The following is a 16,146-nucleotide window of genomic DNA, read 5'->3' on the forward strand; positions in this document are numbered from 1 at the left end:
CAGAAAAAAATAGACAGGGCGAATCCGAGAAACAAAAAATTAAATTGGTGTGGCCTTATCTTCACTGTTCCAGCTGTTGCCTGAAAGCCTTGTCATTGGCGTCATTCCAAGACACGTTTTTGGCACAAGTAGCGATCTGGAAGGAAAGGCGTCCAGGATACCATGATAAGCCACCTCAGAAAGAGTTGCGAAATGCTCTCCAAGCAGAGGTTGGATTGTGGGGAGATCGCTATCTTCCTCTGACTCCTATCCAAGCTTTGCCACCAGTTACTACACACATTCAGAACCTTTCCCCAAACAACAGCCGACCAAGGTTCGCTTAACCCTATCTAGACCGGCCTTTCTTGGGCTCAGTGCTCGCGAACAGTATATCGTATGACCACCAAATTTTCAGAGGATGATGTACTAGTAAAAAAGAATGAAAACAACAATTTTGATGTCATTCTGACGTCATTAATGTGATTTTATTGGCCAAAACCGTATAGATATAGACCCCCCCCCCGGTCTACATAGGGTTAAGCTCGGGAGCAGACTGACCTGACTTATGCCACGAATTTGAGTTAGATTTGAAACACATTTGCCAATCATGCCCCCACCTACATGTACTCCCAAAAAGCAGCCAACCTAGGCCGAACCAGTTGTCAACAAGTGAATGTTGAAACATTCGGCTGGCCATGGGGCAGCAGAGCAGTAGCCGACCTGGCCGAACACCAGCCGACCAAGCCGATCTTGCTCCCTCCCTATAAATGTACTGCTATCCAGTTAGGCAGTTCGGCAGTGGTTGGGAGGCCATATACGGATATGTGTGACAGGGGCTTATCATCATCTGGCGGCTGCGTTAGAGCAGACGACTGTGAGTTCCCTCCAGTTAGTCCTGTTCTGGGCGATGTCAGCAATACGCTTCGGGGAAAGGTCTGAGTTGTTGTCGCCTAGCAACCGTTGGATGTACTGTAGGTAGGTGGTGGGTTGGCGACCACGTCTCCTTGTACCATGAGGTGGCACGTAAAGTGTGTAGAGCCTGGCTGGTTCTTCCTCAGGCATTCGCAGAATGTGACCCAGAAATTTCAGCTGCCTCCTATACACCTGTTCCATCAGAGGTTTGGTGTTCGTCATCTCGTAAATGCTACTGTTGGATACGCGATCAAGCCTTTTAATATTCAGCATGATGCGGTAGCACGAGGTTGCAAATGAATTGATTTTATTTTCCATGTCCTTTGTGATCACCCATGTCTCACACCCATAGGTAAGTATTGTTACACAGGACACCTGGAACAGTTTCACCTTGGTGGCCCTTGGTGGCGACAGGGGCTTAACACAGGTTTGGGTGGGAGGGCTTCACTTCACAAAGCGGAACAAGTCAGAATTGAAGGTAATAATCCCCTGATCCAATCTCTGCTTAGGCTGAGGTCACATTTCCAAACCGGGGCCCGGCCGGGCAGTCTTATGGAACAAACAGTATGATATAGAAGAAAACAAAGCACAAAAAAGTTGATAATGGGAACAACTTGCCTACATGATTATTATTGATATGATTTGATGATTTTTGGTTAATCGAAACAGCCCGGCCGGGCCCTTGTTTGGAATTGTGACCTCAGCATTAGAGAGATATAATATATAATAATTGTAAAATTACTTAAAATACCTTGACACTATATCATTGCACAGTACGAAGAAGCTGTTTGTCTAGACACTTTCATTTGATATATACTTTATTAGTGTTTTGCATATGCTTTATTAGAATTTTTGCTGATACGATGTAAAACATGAAACCTATTGATAAGCCCATTCAGGTAATCCTCATTGAATTGGTAAAGACGATCAGATGAGATTTGAAGGACTGATTATTGGTCATCTTTATAATATAATATAATATAATATAATATAATATAATATAATATAATATAATATAATATAATATAATATAATATAATATAATATAATATAATATAATATAATATAATATAATATAATAGGCGGACTGAGTGTTGGTTAAAAGTGCTCATAGTTCGGAATATCTTGCCCATTTTTCCTCTTAGATATCTCAAAAACTGTAACGAATAGATACATGTATACCAGGCTTCTATCAATGACATACAAAAACAAAATTGTACTCAAAATCTGACATTGGAATGTAGGATTCCAAAATGGTAAATTGAAAATGTCATATATGACTATTTCATATACGTCTATTCGAAATTTTGTGCACTATTTATACGTTATATCTGTGGGACGTCTGCACGTGATGCTACTACTTACAAGTTGTCTCTACCGCTGCCATGCTGGTGGGATTGAAAGATCCAAGATGGCAACCTACTACTTGTACACACACAGGCAATGAGTCTTATATGGATCAGTTATAATATAGTGGATATTAGGGAAGCTGCGAGGAAATCATTTAAGTTTTGGCCACTTTGAATTCTAAAATAACATAACATAACATAACATAACATTACATTACATTACATACAACAACAAAGCATACATATGACTTCTACTTCTTTCATTCTACAACGTGGCAGATGACGCACTACGTCACTTAAAATATGACTGCAAACGACCTATTTTGTGCACACGACACAGGTCAGTTCCCTGCCCTCCACGTACGGCGGACACGGCAGCGAGCCGCAGCGGGCCTCCACAGGGTAAAACAGCGCGCCGTTGTCGTTCCCTTCCCCGCCTGGCAGTACCTCGGGCTCCCCGTCCATGCACACGAACTCCGTGCGGTGGTGGTTGAAGAAATCAGCCATCAGGTAGCCTCCGTACTCCCGGGTCCAGCCTTCCGGGCAGGTCTTGCGGGCGGGGATTATCAGCTGTGCGCGGCGGGAGAGGCTGTAGCAAACCGAGCACGGTACGTCACGGTCGTGGAAGGTAGCCTTGTCGTACGGTACGTTTGTGTCGAGTTCGTACTCCGCGCCGTACATATAGGACTTCCCCTGATTTCCATCTTCGTACAGGCCCCACTCTGGGTCCAAAGGGAGGCACTGGTAGTTGCTCCCACCGCCTTTACTGTTATACCACGCTCCGCCAGCGTGTCCAGAGTACACCGTTACGGTACCCGTACCCTCGTCACACGATGTCCTCCCCCACCTGATATAAACGGCTCCTCCGGCAAATCCCTCCGCGCCTTGGTCCCCCTTCTGTCCCGGCGGTCCTCTCTCACCCTTCTCGCCCTCCAAGCCTGGCGGTCCGAGCTTCCCAGGACGGCCCGCCTCTCCCTTCTCCCCGCGGACGCCCCTCGGGCCCGGCGGTCCCGTGTCTCCCTTCGGTCCCGGTGGAGCCAGCACGGTGATGTTGTTCACGTTGCTGTTTGCCATCTGCTTTGGACAAGAGCTGTCCTCGCCTTCTGAGTCTGCCGCAACGGAGACAGAGAGCAGAAACACTGCAGAAAGTGCGACAAAAACCACTGTAGCTTGATCACCCATCTTACTTTCAAGGCATCAAGAAAAGAGTAACTAACTCGACAGTGAGCTCTTGTGTCTGCAAAACATCTGAGAATATGTTTGACATTAACGTGTTGGGCAAATGTTGGCACACCAGAGGGAAATGTGATTTTGATTAGCTTTTCGTATAGACGGTTGTTGGCAAAAACAGTCCATGACTCCAGCCAGCCTTGCCCACACGGCACCAGTTTACCATCACGCAGGTCAAGGCTTGGCTAATTCTTCCAACAGAATCAAAAGTATGAGACGCCTGGGTTTATATTTCAAAACGATTTCCACCATCCCCTTATTTTTTTTTCTCAGGAGGCTGCGTCGACCGAGCAACAGCTAAGCGACCAAAGATTTGACAGGTCACTTCATAGATTCCATAGATAAGGACCGATTTCATTTACGTGTCTTTGTGTGGGTTTGGGAACTTTTACAAGTTTGCAAAAAGGCACAGTAAGTATAATCGCATACAAGCTTTAATTACACTAGCGTGCATCAGAATGCCACACTACTCAGAAATGATAAATCTTCATCATGCAATATCGCGTTGGTTATAATCTGCCAGTTAATTACAAATAAAACAATCACGCAACTGCATCCATTAGAAAGCGCTACTAATAAGCCTATTCGCCATTACCGGCGCGAAATGCATGATGGGTAATATCCGCCATTTTGAGAGATAAACAAAACCGCGTCGCCCCGCGACACAGCGAGCGCGGGTGTCGAATCCCGCTACGTAGCTAAAAAAAATGAGTTTACCCGGGCCGTAAGTGGAGATTTTATATCTTATTGGACGGCAAAGATGACAGACGTTTCTTGGTTGAGGTTAGACTGCCGGTAACTGCCGGTTTTCAAGGCGTTTCCGCGATTCACGTCCAGGGGGAAAAGCCTACAACTTCAAGGCGCATACAACTTCGTATGCTTAAAAGAATCACGACGCGGTTGCCGAATTCGCCGAAGACAGCAGCAGGTTCAGTTGTGAATGTCAAGAATTATAGTCAAGAATAAAAAACTCACCTATTCTCGGCCCGGTGGGCTTCACGGAAGGGTAGTTCGTCGAACCGAAGGACGACGTCAAAGGATGCCCTCCCCCCGCACTTAAAAATTGGTCCAGCACTGATCATGAGTTTAGCGAGCCGGCCCTGTGCCTCCCATACTACGTAAAACGGCTGTCGGGTGACTATGATGAGGAGAAAACATACTCCTACTTCGACTTTGAATGGGTAAGCGAAGTCCCTTACCACCATATTACCCCAACTGCAGACAGAAATTGCTTCCTCAAACGACTAGGCACATCTTACCTCCTTATTTCACACTGTCTTGGCCGCGGAGACGAACTTGTCCACAGACCCAGGATACAGAACCCAAGACATAACAGTAGTATTCAAGCAACCATGGCATTAATTTTCTTTGAAGAACCTTGTGTTTAGTAAAGGATTGTTGCATGTTGCCAGTAATACTTGTGTTAGTATACAGGTCTTTCTCAACATATATGGCATTGTATATTTAATATCATATTTCCTATGCACCATTCATTAAGTGCTGTCCACATATAGAGAGATATGGGAATAAGAAAAATATCAAAATGGTGCTTGTTTTGTTTTCTTTATAGTATATACATGTATGTAACAGTACAATCAGTGTCCAGGGAAATAGTAATTGAAAGGTTATCTGAGTTGGTAAGTTACATATTTTATTTAAAAAAAAAACTGTTCTCCAACTCAAGAAATTTGAGTTTTCAACTATATCTGTCTTCATCAACTATCTGAGCCAAGTGCTGTGGCATTATATTTTCTACATCACTTTGATTGCAGAGCTGTTTGTGTGTTAACACAGTAAGTTTATGTTTAACGGTGCTTGTATGTTTTCTATCACAGTGTGAATGTTTACAGTAATCTAGTAATCGCCATCGTACAACCTATGCTGTCTAGCAAATATTATTTAGTATTTAGACAATAAACCGGATAGTGAATGTGAGTGAGTATGTAGTACTGTCGATGCAGTTAACTGACTTGTTTTTCTTGTGTTTGGTCAGAAAAACAACAAGAGAGTAGTTACAAATTAAATATTCCACTTTCAAGATCCAAACGCAGGGGTCAGGTGTTTGGTGTAAGTAGTGTAAATGACTGGAGTTCTCTACATACACCTGATCTTATGGTCAACAGTCAGTGGAAAAGATCTAAACTTAAGTACTAGTACTTAGACCATCACTGGGAGCACCCGTGGTGCAGGCACGAAGGAGTCAACTACACCAGTTCACCACAGCTTTCTCAACTGCATGCGGAAAAAGGTATCTTAAGTGGTAAATATAGTGTTAATGACTTGACATCATGTTCAAATATATTATTTTCCACTAATTCAAGTTAATAAGTGAAAAGATAATCATATTGAATCTATTTACAGCAGACCCTTGTTAGACTAAAAGTCTGTACCAGTTTAGCAGTATTACTGCACAGAACTATCAAAATTCAGTACATAAAATATCTGTCATGATTACAATTTGCAGCACTGTTTATGTGCGGGTTACAATATACTTTCAGGAAACCATTTCAGAACCTAAGTGTACTTGTATTTTTAGTATATTCCATCTGGGTTTGGCTTCAAGCTTGTTCATAAGTTTATTCCCTCTTCTCCTAGCATGAGGTTTTTTTCTTCTCATAGGAAAATGGTCCATTTTTTGTACCATGTATTTGGCATGTCTCTTCCATTTTTCTAGATGGTAAGTTGAATTGCTGCAATTCACTACTGCGCACAGCTTCATGTTGAGGTCGGGAAAGTAACACTGTAAAAAGAAGAAGAGAGAAAAATTGAACCAAAAGTTGATGGATTTACGTTCAAAACATCAAGTCTTGAATGCACTAATGCAATGGCATTTGCATGCACAAAACCCCCATGGCCCTATGTATCCCGCTACGAAAACCACACTAAATATTTATAAACATATAGATGTCATCACTGCTTGTACTATTCCTAAATCATTATTTTAATCGGTAATAATGTCGTGGTGAGACGGTGAGGATTGTGGTTAGAAAGCTCTATGTGCTTGGGGTGACACAAGAACACGTAGTGTATCGGTCTTCTGAAGACAAAGCTCATGCAGTTTATTTACAATTTTTACCGACTAAAACTGAAAAATTCCACCATTACCTTACACAAATAACCACTCTTACACGAAAAAAGGTATTCCAAAACTCGTTTTATCGAGATTGGACCGGAAAATTGAGCGGAAAACGTGAAGACGGAAGGCGTGCAGGATGGGGGAGGGGGGCATGCATAACTAATTAGGCGCTAGCGCTAGCTTGGATACCGTCAAAAAACGTACCGTAAATCCACTTGAAGATAAAGATATCGCGATATTTTAGGCAAGATAGGTCCAGAACATCGTTGGAACTCAGCCCAAGGCGGGCCACCACCGGTAACGCCGTGTGTAAGCTGGAAATCGAGACATACGCTGGCGCTGGGGACGATGGAGGCCGCGGGTTTGTTTATCTCCAATTCTTCGTCGCTAAGTAAACTCCGCGCAGGCGCACTAGTAATGGCGAATAGGCTTATATGAATGAAAACTGTTCTAAATCATTAGGCATGGTCGAACTACGAAAGGATTGCATTGGGCTGCTCCACTTTTCCTTTACATGGGTGTACTAGGTTCTTTCAGGCGTATTAGATACAGACTATGTGTGTAACAGAAGTGGGTGCACCACCCATACATAAATGGAACAGTCTTATAAGGCCACAGCAAGTAATTTTTATGGATGACATCTGCGTGCGCATTAATTTGTGCCTAATTTTTGAAAAAAAATTTTTTTTTCCCCTTCTGACAGTGGTCAACATGCCGCAAATGGGCAAAGATGTCTGCTTCCATGCCAGAAGGTGGATTGCAGATAACTATGAAGAGAGAAGAAAAGAAAAGGCTCTGCTTTAATTTTTGTTTCTTACTTTTATGCGGCTGGTTGTGTATATGTGATGTTCCAACTGAGTCAAAACCATTTGTCCAATGATTGAGTCAAAATTTTAGATTGTAGGAACCTTGTTTTTTTTTTCCGGCCAGCCTTGTTTTTTCGCCCGCTCGTATTAGATTTGGAATCTGTTGAGAATGTCATCCATATAATTAAATTGCTGTGGCCTAAGTACTTGCGCAGAAAACACAAGACTCGTGTCGTGAGTTTCCAAGATTCTGCAAATTACGGATTAAGCCAGATTTGTTCAATCTGAGCATTTTATCCGGTTAATTGGACATTATTATCCACAAATCTCCATGCATTTCCGCCAAGATTTACACAATCACGGTGTTGTTGGCTAGGAACGGCAGACGTCGCGTGGCTTTTCTGCGTAGGAAGCATCCCGATGTAGGTACTTGTACTTACCAACTCAATGACATACATAAAACACGAAAGGCGAATTAAACGGAATAATAAAATGGAACAGCACTTATAATTACAGTACCAGCAGCCCATACGAAAAGACTGAAAATCTCTTTCTTACACAAGGCAATTTGCCTGTACGACTTCGCAGTAGGACTCTTAGGACGGTCTGGTCTTTACTTTAGTGCCCGTGTGAGGCTTTTTGTCGGTCTGGTGCTCGGCCAGACCGGCTACTGTTCAGCTGCGCCAGCCGATTGTTTCAATATGTTCAAAACATTCGAGTGTGGACGGCAGTAATAATAGTCGGTCATGCTTGGCTAGTGCTTGCCTGGTGCTCGGGGGTCAAATTTGACTCGTCAGAGTGCTCGGGTTCGAGTCCTGACATGCCACCGATCTTGTGCCCTTGGGAAACGCACTTAACACGACTTTCCCCACTTAGCTCAGGTGAAAATGGGTACTGTAATGTCCCCTGTGTTGGTGACGGCATTAATATAAGTTGAAAAAAAACTTGAGTGTGCCATCACCACGTCTTGTGATTATATGTTAGAAGATTAAAAAGAATTGACTCAAATTTAACTTAAATTCAATTTGATTCGCATAGAAAGGTAGACTAGTCTGTCAGGCTGCACCTGAATTTCAGACAACTTTGGTCGGCTGGTGTTCGGGAGAAGGTTCTGAATGTGTGACAGGGGCTTCAGCCAACCTTGGTCGGCTGGTGTTCGGGGGAAGGTTCTGAATGTGTGACAGGGGCTTCAGCCAACCTTGGTCGGATGGTGTTCGGGGGAAGGTTCTGAATGTGTGACAGGGGCTTAGACCTGACTCGTGAAATGATGTAAAACCCTAATCTCCAAGCAGATCTTTCGGTGGCAAGACAGTATCCATTGGCCAGAGGAGTGTCCATTGGCCACCGAATGGATACAGGACGGCCAATGGATACAGGATGGCCAATGGATACTGTCTTTTGCCACCCAACCGAAAGATCTGCTTGGAGATTAGTAAAACCCCGGTAACTCAAGAATTGGAAATCAATTTGTTCGTGACAAGAGCTGTCTAATGGAGAGGGGATAGTAAAAACGATTACGGCTTAATCTAGTCCTTCCAATTTTTACGTAAGTCAATCAGATCACGTCTTATTCCATCTCACGCCATTACCCTGCTAATCGCCACACTGGGTAACGTTCCTGCACGTGAAGACCACGTGAACAGTGCGTGGCAAGAACAAGGCACGTGAACAAGGCGTGGGCGGGGCGTGTGTTACTAGGGTATTATAAGTAACAACATGGTCGTTCACCTACTGTATTTCTCATTTCATCGCTTGAAGCTAGTAACTTCTCTTGTGTCAGATATGTACAGAAACTTGGCGTTGACTAAACAGTAATTGCAAAAGGCACTCGAGAGATAAAGAAAGGCAAGCGGGCACAACACAATGTTTAACAACTCAACGACTTTATCCAACACCAGCGTGTCGACGTCACCTCTGCTGACGGCAACCGTACCGCAAGAGGCGGCGGAGGGTAGCGACGGGTTCGTGCACATCGACAGCGATGACGCCACCTGGATCCTGACCAGCGCCATTTTCATCTTCACCATGCAGTCAGGCTTCAGTCTGTTGGAATCCGGACAGGTAGCCGTATCTTCATATCTACCTGTATTTCTACCTATCTCTCTGTCTCTCTCTGTCTCTCTCTTTCTGTCTCTGTCTATCTCTCTGTCTATCTCTGCCTCGCTCTGTCTGTCTCTCTCTCTGTCTGTCTCTGTCTCTCTGTCTCTGTCTCTCTCTCTGTCTCTCTCTCTTTCTCTCTCTGTGTTTTACCTGTATCTGTAGGCATATATTATGTACCTGTGTACCTGTACCTGTGCCTATACCAGTACATCTGTGCCTTCATATCATCTGTATATTAATTGTATCAATACCTTTACACGTACATGAAACAAGGACAAATACAGGACAATGTAATACTCATTTTCACTCGAGCTATGTGAGGAAAGTCGTGTAAAGTGCCTTTCCCAAGGGCAAAATATCGGTGACATGTCAGGAATCCGGGACCTCTTGGTTCCGAGCTGAGCACTCTGCCGCTACGCCACACCACCCCACACTACATGTTGCTTCTACAATCTGTTTTTAGTGCTAGTGTTAGCTTGTTCGTGTATATGCATATACGAATTATTCATTTGTTGTGACGTGTACTTAACCCTGTGGGTATGTATGTATGTATGTATGTACAATCAAGATCGTTGTTGGTTCATTTAAACCTTTTCTGTGATTGTTCAGGTGTCCACGAAGAACGAGGTCAACATCATCTTCAAGAACGCCATGGACGTCATCTTCGGGGGGCTGACGTACTGGCTGGTCGGGTACGGGATGGGCTTCGGCACCGAGCCCGGCTCCAACTCCGTGGTCGGGGTTGGCTACTTCTTCCTGGACGCCTCCGAGAGAGACATGGGCTTTCTCTTCTCGAGTTTCTTCTTCCAGCTGGCCTTCGCGACGACGTCTGCGACCATCGTGAGCGGCGCCATGGCAGAGAGAGCCACCCTGGAGTCGTACGTTATCTTCTCTCTGGTGAGCGTCGTCCGGCGTATTTTTTTTTATATTCCAACATTTCTTTATTGAAACATATGGTGACAAGACGTGGTGGCGGCACACTCAAGTTACACTTATAGGCATGTCGCCACCAGGCAATACGTCATACAAGGAAGCAAAGCACGAGTTTTCATATAGAAGTTGAATACAATAATTAATAAATGAACAAGTGAAACACATATTTAAATACTCGACAGGATTGATCAAGATATTACAAAAAAAACTTCTATGGACGTAAGTCCTCACATCCTATCCTATGTAATTCTGGTAGAACACGGATAAAATAAATAAAAATGCAATAAGGGCGTCATTCATATTAAAACAAAATAAACGAATACAGACAAAATAACAATAAAGCGCTTAAGTTGCATCAAGTTAACAAATAAATACATACTATCAAAAACAACAAACAAGTTACTTCAGTCTATGGACGTAAGTCCTAACACGCCACTCAACGTATTTCTGGTTGCACACGAATGAAATAATAGACCTATCCTGAATGTCCATCACAATTAAAAGTTCAACCAATGAGAGAATGGCAATTAGCGGTTCTACCAATGAGAAGTGGCTGTATGTCCGTCAAATATTTCTATGTCTGTTGGTCTATTAAGATCTTGTGATTGACAGGCGAGCGCGGTCATCTACGCCCTGCCATCCAGGTGGCTGTGGTACAAGGGAGGCTGGCTGAAACAGGTGGGTCAAATATGTGTTATAGCTGCATTATTATGGCTTCACCACTATGTGGTAAAGACATATTGTTTTTCCTCATGTTTTCTTCTCCTTTTCCTCCTCCTCCTTCTTATCCTGCCATTTCTTTAATTGATTCAACTCATTTTTGGGGCAAATAACATGAAATGACGGTAGAGTGGGCAAATACCCCCCAGGCGTTTTTTTTTCATTTTTGTGATACAGGCTTTTAGAATGGTTTTATTTGAGCTTTTCGGCTGTGTTATAGAAAATGTACTATAGCAGTGTGTTACCATATTTGGGCATGAGTCATCAGAATGACATGCAGAGCCAGCGGCGAACAGGCATGCAGCTTTCCTCTATTCTTCTTGCTGATTGGCTGTTGGGATTTGATTGGGTTAACTCAGTTAACACCTGTACAATGCCATGCCATATTGACAGTATGAATTGACAGTTTTCATCCAAGATGTACTCTATAATAATAATAATAACTTCAATCTTTGGGACGGAATGTTTATCATGATAAGCAACAGTTAATTGCTCACGGTATGTATAGAAGCATCCAAAAGTTGCTTAATGTAAACATAGCTAGTCCTATTCTTTGAATGAAATACCTTTAATAGCGCCCATCCGCATTTTCGCACTATCTTGCCGGAAACTGAAGTATGCTAACTGCGTTGTTCTACTGACATGTGAGCGCGTTTCAGCACAAAGGACAGTAAACATCATGCCGTGTGCCAGCTTTCCTCAGGTCAAAACATTTTATCGACATGGTGGTTACCAGATAACAAAACAAATCCTATTCTTACCAAGTTATATATATGGTGGGGTGAGGAAAGCAATGGTTATATCCAGTTCTGATGAGACACTACACATGGAGTGTTCCACGTGACATGGCAACAACGTAGGACGACTTTTTAAAAGGGGGCCTGGAGGGAGCCATTTTAATGACCTTTGACCCTTCTGCCTTGTGGGCATATGAATGGAAACATTCTGCAAACCGTCGCTCTCTATTACCTTTCCACATACATACAATCTAATATTAACCATAAAGGTGAGTCAAGTTCCGCTCCTGACGCTACAGCTAATGTCATTTGACCTCTAAATTCAAGATGGCGGAAGGTCAAGGAAAGTGTTCATTGGTAAATTCTTATGTAACAACGAGTAGAAAGGTATCATGTTTACCTACTGCTTTGTTTATTCTTACTCAAACACAACTCAGTTGTAATGGTGACAGACGTCTGGTCCTGGTCATTGACCTTATTTGTTTAGAACGGTTGAAGAAGAAGAAGAGGAAGAAACTGAGCAAAACAATATGTTTTCCTTCGGTTAATATAATTACCTACAAACAAAAAAAAAACTACAACCTTTCTGTGTCCAGCTGGGCGCCTTAGACATCGCAGGGTCGGCTGTGGTCCACATCCTGGGCGGCACCAACGGTCTGGTGGCCACTTTAATTATGGGACCTCGGATCGGCGTATTCAAACCCGACACTAAGGAACCGAGGATGGGCTACCCGACTAACGCGCTTCTGGGCATGTTCATGCTATGGTGAGGACTTATACGTTTAGCACCTTGAGAGGGTAATATTTTAGGCTTTTCCTTTCTTGTAATTCCTGATCCATATTCGTATTGTCATACATCCCAGTGACTGTTATCTAATTGCTTTTCATGTATATTTTGATGCAATCTACATTTTTGTCACGAAGAAGAGTGTCAAGTGTCCTTCGGAACGGTCGATGTGTAACTTAAACCAGTCTATCAGTTGGCAGAATAATGTTATTATCTGAAGCCAAACCTTGCTATGTCTTCAATTTTAGATACACATGGAAGCACTAATACAGTATTGTACATCGTGCTTCCTATATTGTATAGTTGGACCAAATTTGAAGGCGTTACAATAATTTTGGGTCTGATATAGTCTGCCATCTGACAGGCTAGGTTAGGTTGCAAACCGACTACCCTGACACTAGCAGAAGAAATGGTCGGCTCCCCACCACCGCCATTTTCATGATGATGTTGTGCCCTTGCAGGTGGGGATGGCTGGGGTTTAACTGCGGGAGTACATACGGGATAACAGGCGGGAAATGGAAACTCTCCTCTCGGTAAGTGAAAACTTAGTCAAGTCGTTTAAATCATGGCTGAGTATAAAGTTAGGTCATGTTGATTTGATTATCTGAATGGCATCCGCGCTCGCATGAATTTTCAGTCGTTTCAAAAAAAAGTTTTCAACCACATTGTAAATCGTACAAAATGAGCAAATGAATACCTAAGTTGCAAAAAAAATATTTGGAAAAATATATTTGAAAACGATTCCAATGTAGTAGAATGCCAAAATCAAACGAAAAAAAAACGAAAATGTAAAGAATTAGAAATGAATTCGAAAAGTAAATTATTCGCCAAACCATACATGTGTCATTTGTTCGAACTTATTGACCATGTCGATTTCATAATGAAAGCAACTTTTTTTACCAAAACTTTTTTTTATTCGCACGTTCGCATCAGTTTTGGGGTTCTCAGAGGATGTCATCCATATAATCAAATCAACATGGTCTTATGTTAGCAAACAAGTCCACTTTCACAATCGCAATGGAACACTTGAAAAGGACACTGGACGACCTATTCATGTGCCGTACAGTACATGTTTGAACATGACGTTACATGTACTTGTGCCATGTTGGATTACAGTGTATCCATGTTAAACACGAAAACATGTTGCTGCTGCTGCTGAAATCCACTAAAAACTCGTCGCCGGGATTCGAATGACAATTATTATTACGTCAATGAAAAGCGTCTGTAAGTAACCTCTAGAGATAAGATTTAAGCTAAGGTAGGGTATCAAAAGTGAGGAGAGGTGGGTCAAGGCAACTGTCCTCAGCGTATCATTGTATCATACCCTAACCTCTGCAATTCGCTGTGAGGGGTTGATTTCTTTTCCCCCTGCCGCTCCAGGGCTGCCGCTGCCACCTTACTGGCATCCATGGGAGGAGGGACGGTCGGGATCGTGTTCAGGTGGGCTAGTCTGGAATCCACCCTATGCCAGCGACTGTTCGCTCTTTCAATCGCTTCCTTTCTTGAACATGTAGACTGGCACATATTAATGGCCCATTAGGCCATGTTGATTTGCTTATATGGATGACATCCGCGCGCGCATGAATTTTCGCCCGTTTCCAAAAAAAAAAGAAGTTTTCGACCATACTGTAAATCGCACAAAGTAGCTGCAAAATTAGCAAATATATGCCGTAAATTGGAAATAAATTTTGGAAAACGATACTTATGTCGCAGAATACCAAATTTCTTTCCAAGGGACAAGAAGAAAATGTGAAGTAATTAAAATGAAGAACATAGAATTCACCAAGGCAATGTAATATTACTCTGTGTGTTTAGTCATTTATTCAACCTTCATGACCACGTAGCTAGATTTCATAATGAAGGCAATTTTTCTTTGCCAAACTTTTTCAATCGCCCGCTCGCATCAGTTTTGGGGTTCCCAGAGGATGTCTTCCATATCATCAAATCAACATGGCCTTAATATATATATTAGGAAATCTTTTAGCGAATTCACTAGGCTACATGTATTGCGAAGGCTCTTACAAAACTACCTATTTGTTGTCTTACATTAGTTGGCTTATGAGGAACGGTAAGATTGAGATCCGCTACACTCTAGACGGCATCCTAGGATCACTGGTCTCCATATCAGGTAAGAACGGCATACATACATGACTCCTCATGGGGACTGAGAAAGTAGTTCATGTGGGGTGAACAGTTTGCCAGAGAGTATCTAGACTACTAGCAGAATGGTGGTTTTTCCAGGGATTTCGTCTCAACTATTTGGGCCTGTGTGTGCTGAGATCTGTGCTCAGGGCTTTGCTGCAAAACAAGGCGCTATGATTTTTCTTCCTTTTCAAACTTCTTGATCGGTATGACGGCTTTGAAAAGGTGTTTAATGTCAGAAACACCTGTTTCGCCATGCCATCCACAGTGCATATTGTACGTGGTAAAACTTAATAAATAAATGAATAAAGGCCGTTTGTCCTTCTGAATTTTATTTCTTAATTCAATGTGCCTTTACTAGTTTTTTTTGTCTCAGAACTTGTTTCAAATTAGCATTTTGATACTTAGTCTTAGTCATTTTTCTGTTCCTGTTCGTTAAGCCCTTTGCAGCTTGGCGCGACCGTGGGAGAGCCTGCTGATCGGGGCTGTTGGCGGGTACTTGGCCATCCTGGGCGGGGAGCTCATCAGGAGGCTGCGGATAGACGACCCGGTCGGGGTGGTGGCCGTGCACGTGGTGGGCGGCGTGTGGGGCATGCTGGCGGTCGGCCTGTTCCTGCGTCCGGACAGGGTGGCGGGACTGACGAGCCACGCAGGTATTCTGGGAGTTGAATGGGGAAAAGATAGTGTAGAGATCTAGAGATAGAGAAAGATATATTCAGAGGAATTATGAAATGCAAAAGTAAGACAAAGATACTAGAAAAAAGTGTTCCACGTGGTGGGCGGGGTGTGGGGCATGCTGGCGGTCGGTCTGTTCTTACGTCCGGACAGGGTGGCGGGACTGACGAACCACGCAGGTACTATATAATGCACTTTATGTTCATGGTAGCAAAGTTTCACGGTCTGACAAAAGTGGACATGTTCACGGAACTATATATTCAAGGTGGTGACAAGCACAGGAAAAGGAAAACCTAGGAATTATTTGGCAACTATAATACATTGTAATAAGTTCACGGTACAGAAGTGACAGTGAAAACAGTGAACACAAAAGTACAGTGAAAAAAACAGGAACTAGAAAGGTAACATTTGCAAGCAAATGCAATATGTTTACCTCAGGATGGTCTTGCCTACGATTTAACGTTATACCTTTATTGGGAAAGGATGGGTAGAAGGATATTTTGCTTATATTACTGACTTCTATGTACTGTTATTATAGAGTAACATTACCGTAAAAACTGGGGGATTTGAATGTTTTTGCCCTTGTAAGGCGAAGGATGAAGTTTAGAATGAAGTTTTAGTGTCGTGTATAGGAGATATATGTAACGTTACATACCACAGTACCAATGATTCACTCAGCACACCCTCTTACCATGTTTGC

General features: G+C 43.0%; 2 protein-coding genes and 1 long non-coding RNA gene across 3 annotated transcripts in view; 1 reads left to right on the forward strand and 2 right to left on the reverse strand.

The window, feature by feature from the left end:
* Positions 1-2,481: 2,481 nt before the first annotated feature.
* LOC109484722 (short-chain collagen C4-like) lies at positions 2,482-3,423 on the reverse strand. Its single transcript, XM_019788082.1, has one exon. It carries the CDS (start codon positions 3,420-3,422, stop codon positions 2,559-2,561), a length of 864 nt encoding a protein of 287 aa, XP_019643641.1. The 5' UTR covers position 3,423; the 3' UTR covers positions 2,482-2,558.
* Positions 3,424-5,230: 1,807 nt separating this feature from the next.
* On the reverse strand, positions 5,231-6,954 carry LOC109484725. The gene is made up of 3 exons (XR_002141088.1): positions 6,751-6,954; positions 6,112-6,210; positions 5,231-5,702 (listed from the first exon to the last, which is right to left on the reverse strand). It is a non-coding gene; the product is annotated as an uncharacterized LOC109484725 (long non-coding RNA).
* Positions 6,955-9,108: 2,154 nt separating this feature from the next.
* LOC109484720 (putative ammonium transporter 3) overlaps positions 9,109-16,146 on the forward strand; it is a 13,708-nt gene continuing 6,670 nt past the window's right edge. Inside the window, exons 1-8 of the mRNA XM_019788080.1 lie at positions 9,109-9,413; positions 10,062-10,349; positions 10,998-11,063; positions 12,439-12,608; positions 13,091-13,162; positions 14,010-14,069; positions 14,681-14,757; positions 15,212-15,424. Of these exons, the coding sequence (XP_019643639.1) occupies positions 9,216-9,413; positions 10,062-10,349; positions 10,998-11,063; positions 12,439-12,608; positions 13,091-13,162; positions 14,010-14,069; positions 14,681-14,757; positions 15,212-15,424 (1,144 nt within the window). The 5' untranslated portion in view covers positions 9,109-9,215. The remainder of the gene's footprint in view (positions 9,414-10,061; positions 10,350-10,997; positions 11,064-12,438; positions 12,609-13,090; positions 13,163-14,009; positions 14,070-14,680; positions 14,758-15,211; positions 15,425-16,146) is intronic.

This window comes from Branchiostoma belcheri, unplaced genomic scaffold (genome assembly GCF_001625305.1).
Source record: "Branchiostoma belcheri isolate BF01 breed outbred unplaced genomic scaffold, Haploidv18h27 scaffold7, whole genome shotgun sequence".
Lineage (NCBI taxonomy): Eukaryota > Metazoa > Chordata > Leptocardii > Amphioxiformes > Branchiostomatidae > Branchiostoma > Branchiostoma belcheri.

Coding starts and splice junctions, on each gene's coding strand:
- LOC109484722 (XM_019788082.1), bottom strand. CDS start 3,422: ATGGGTGATCAAGCTACAGTGGTTTTTGTCGCACTTTCTGCAGTGTTT.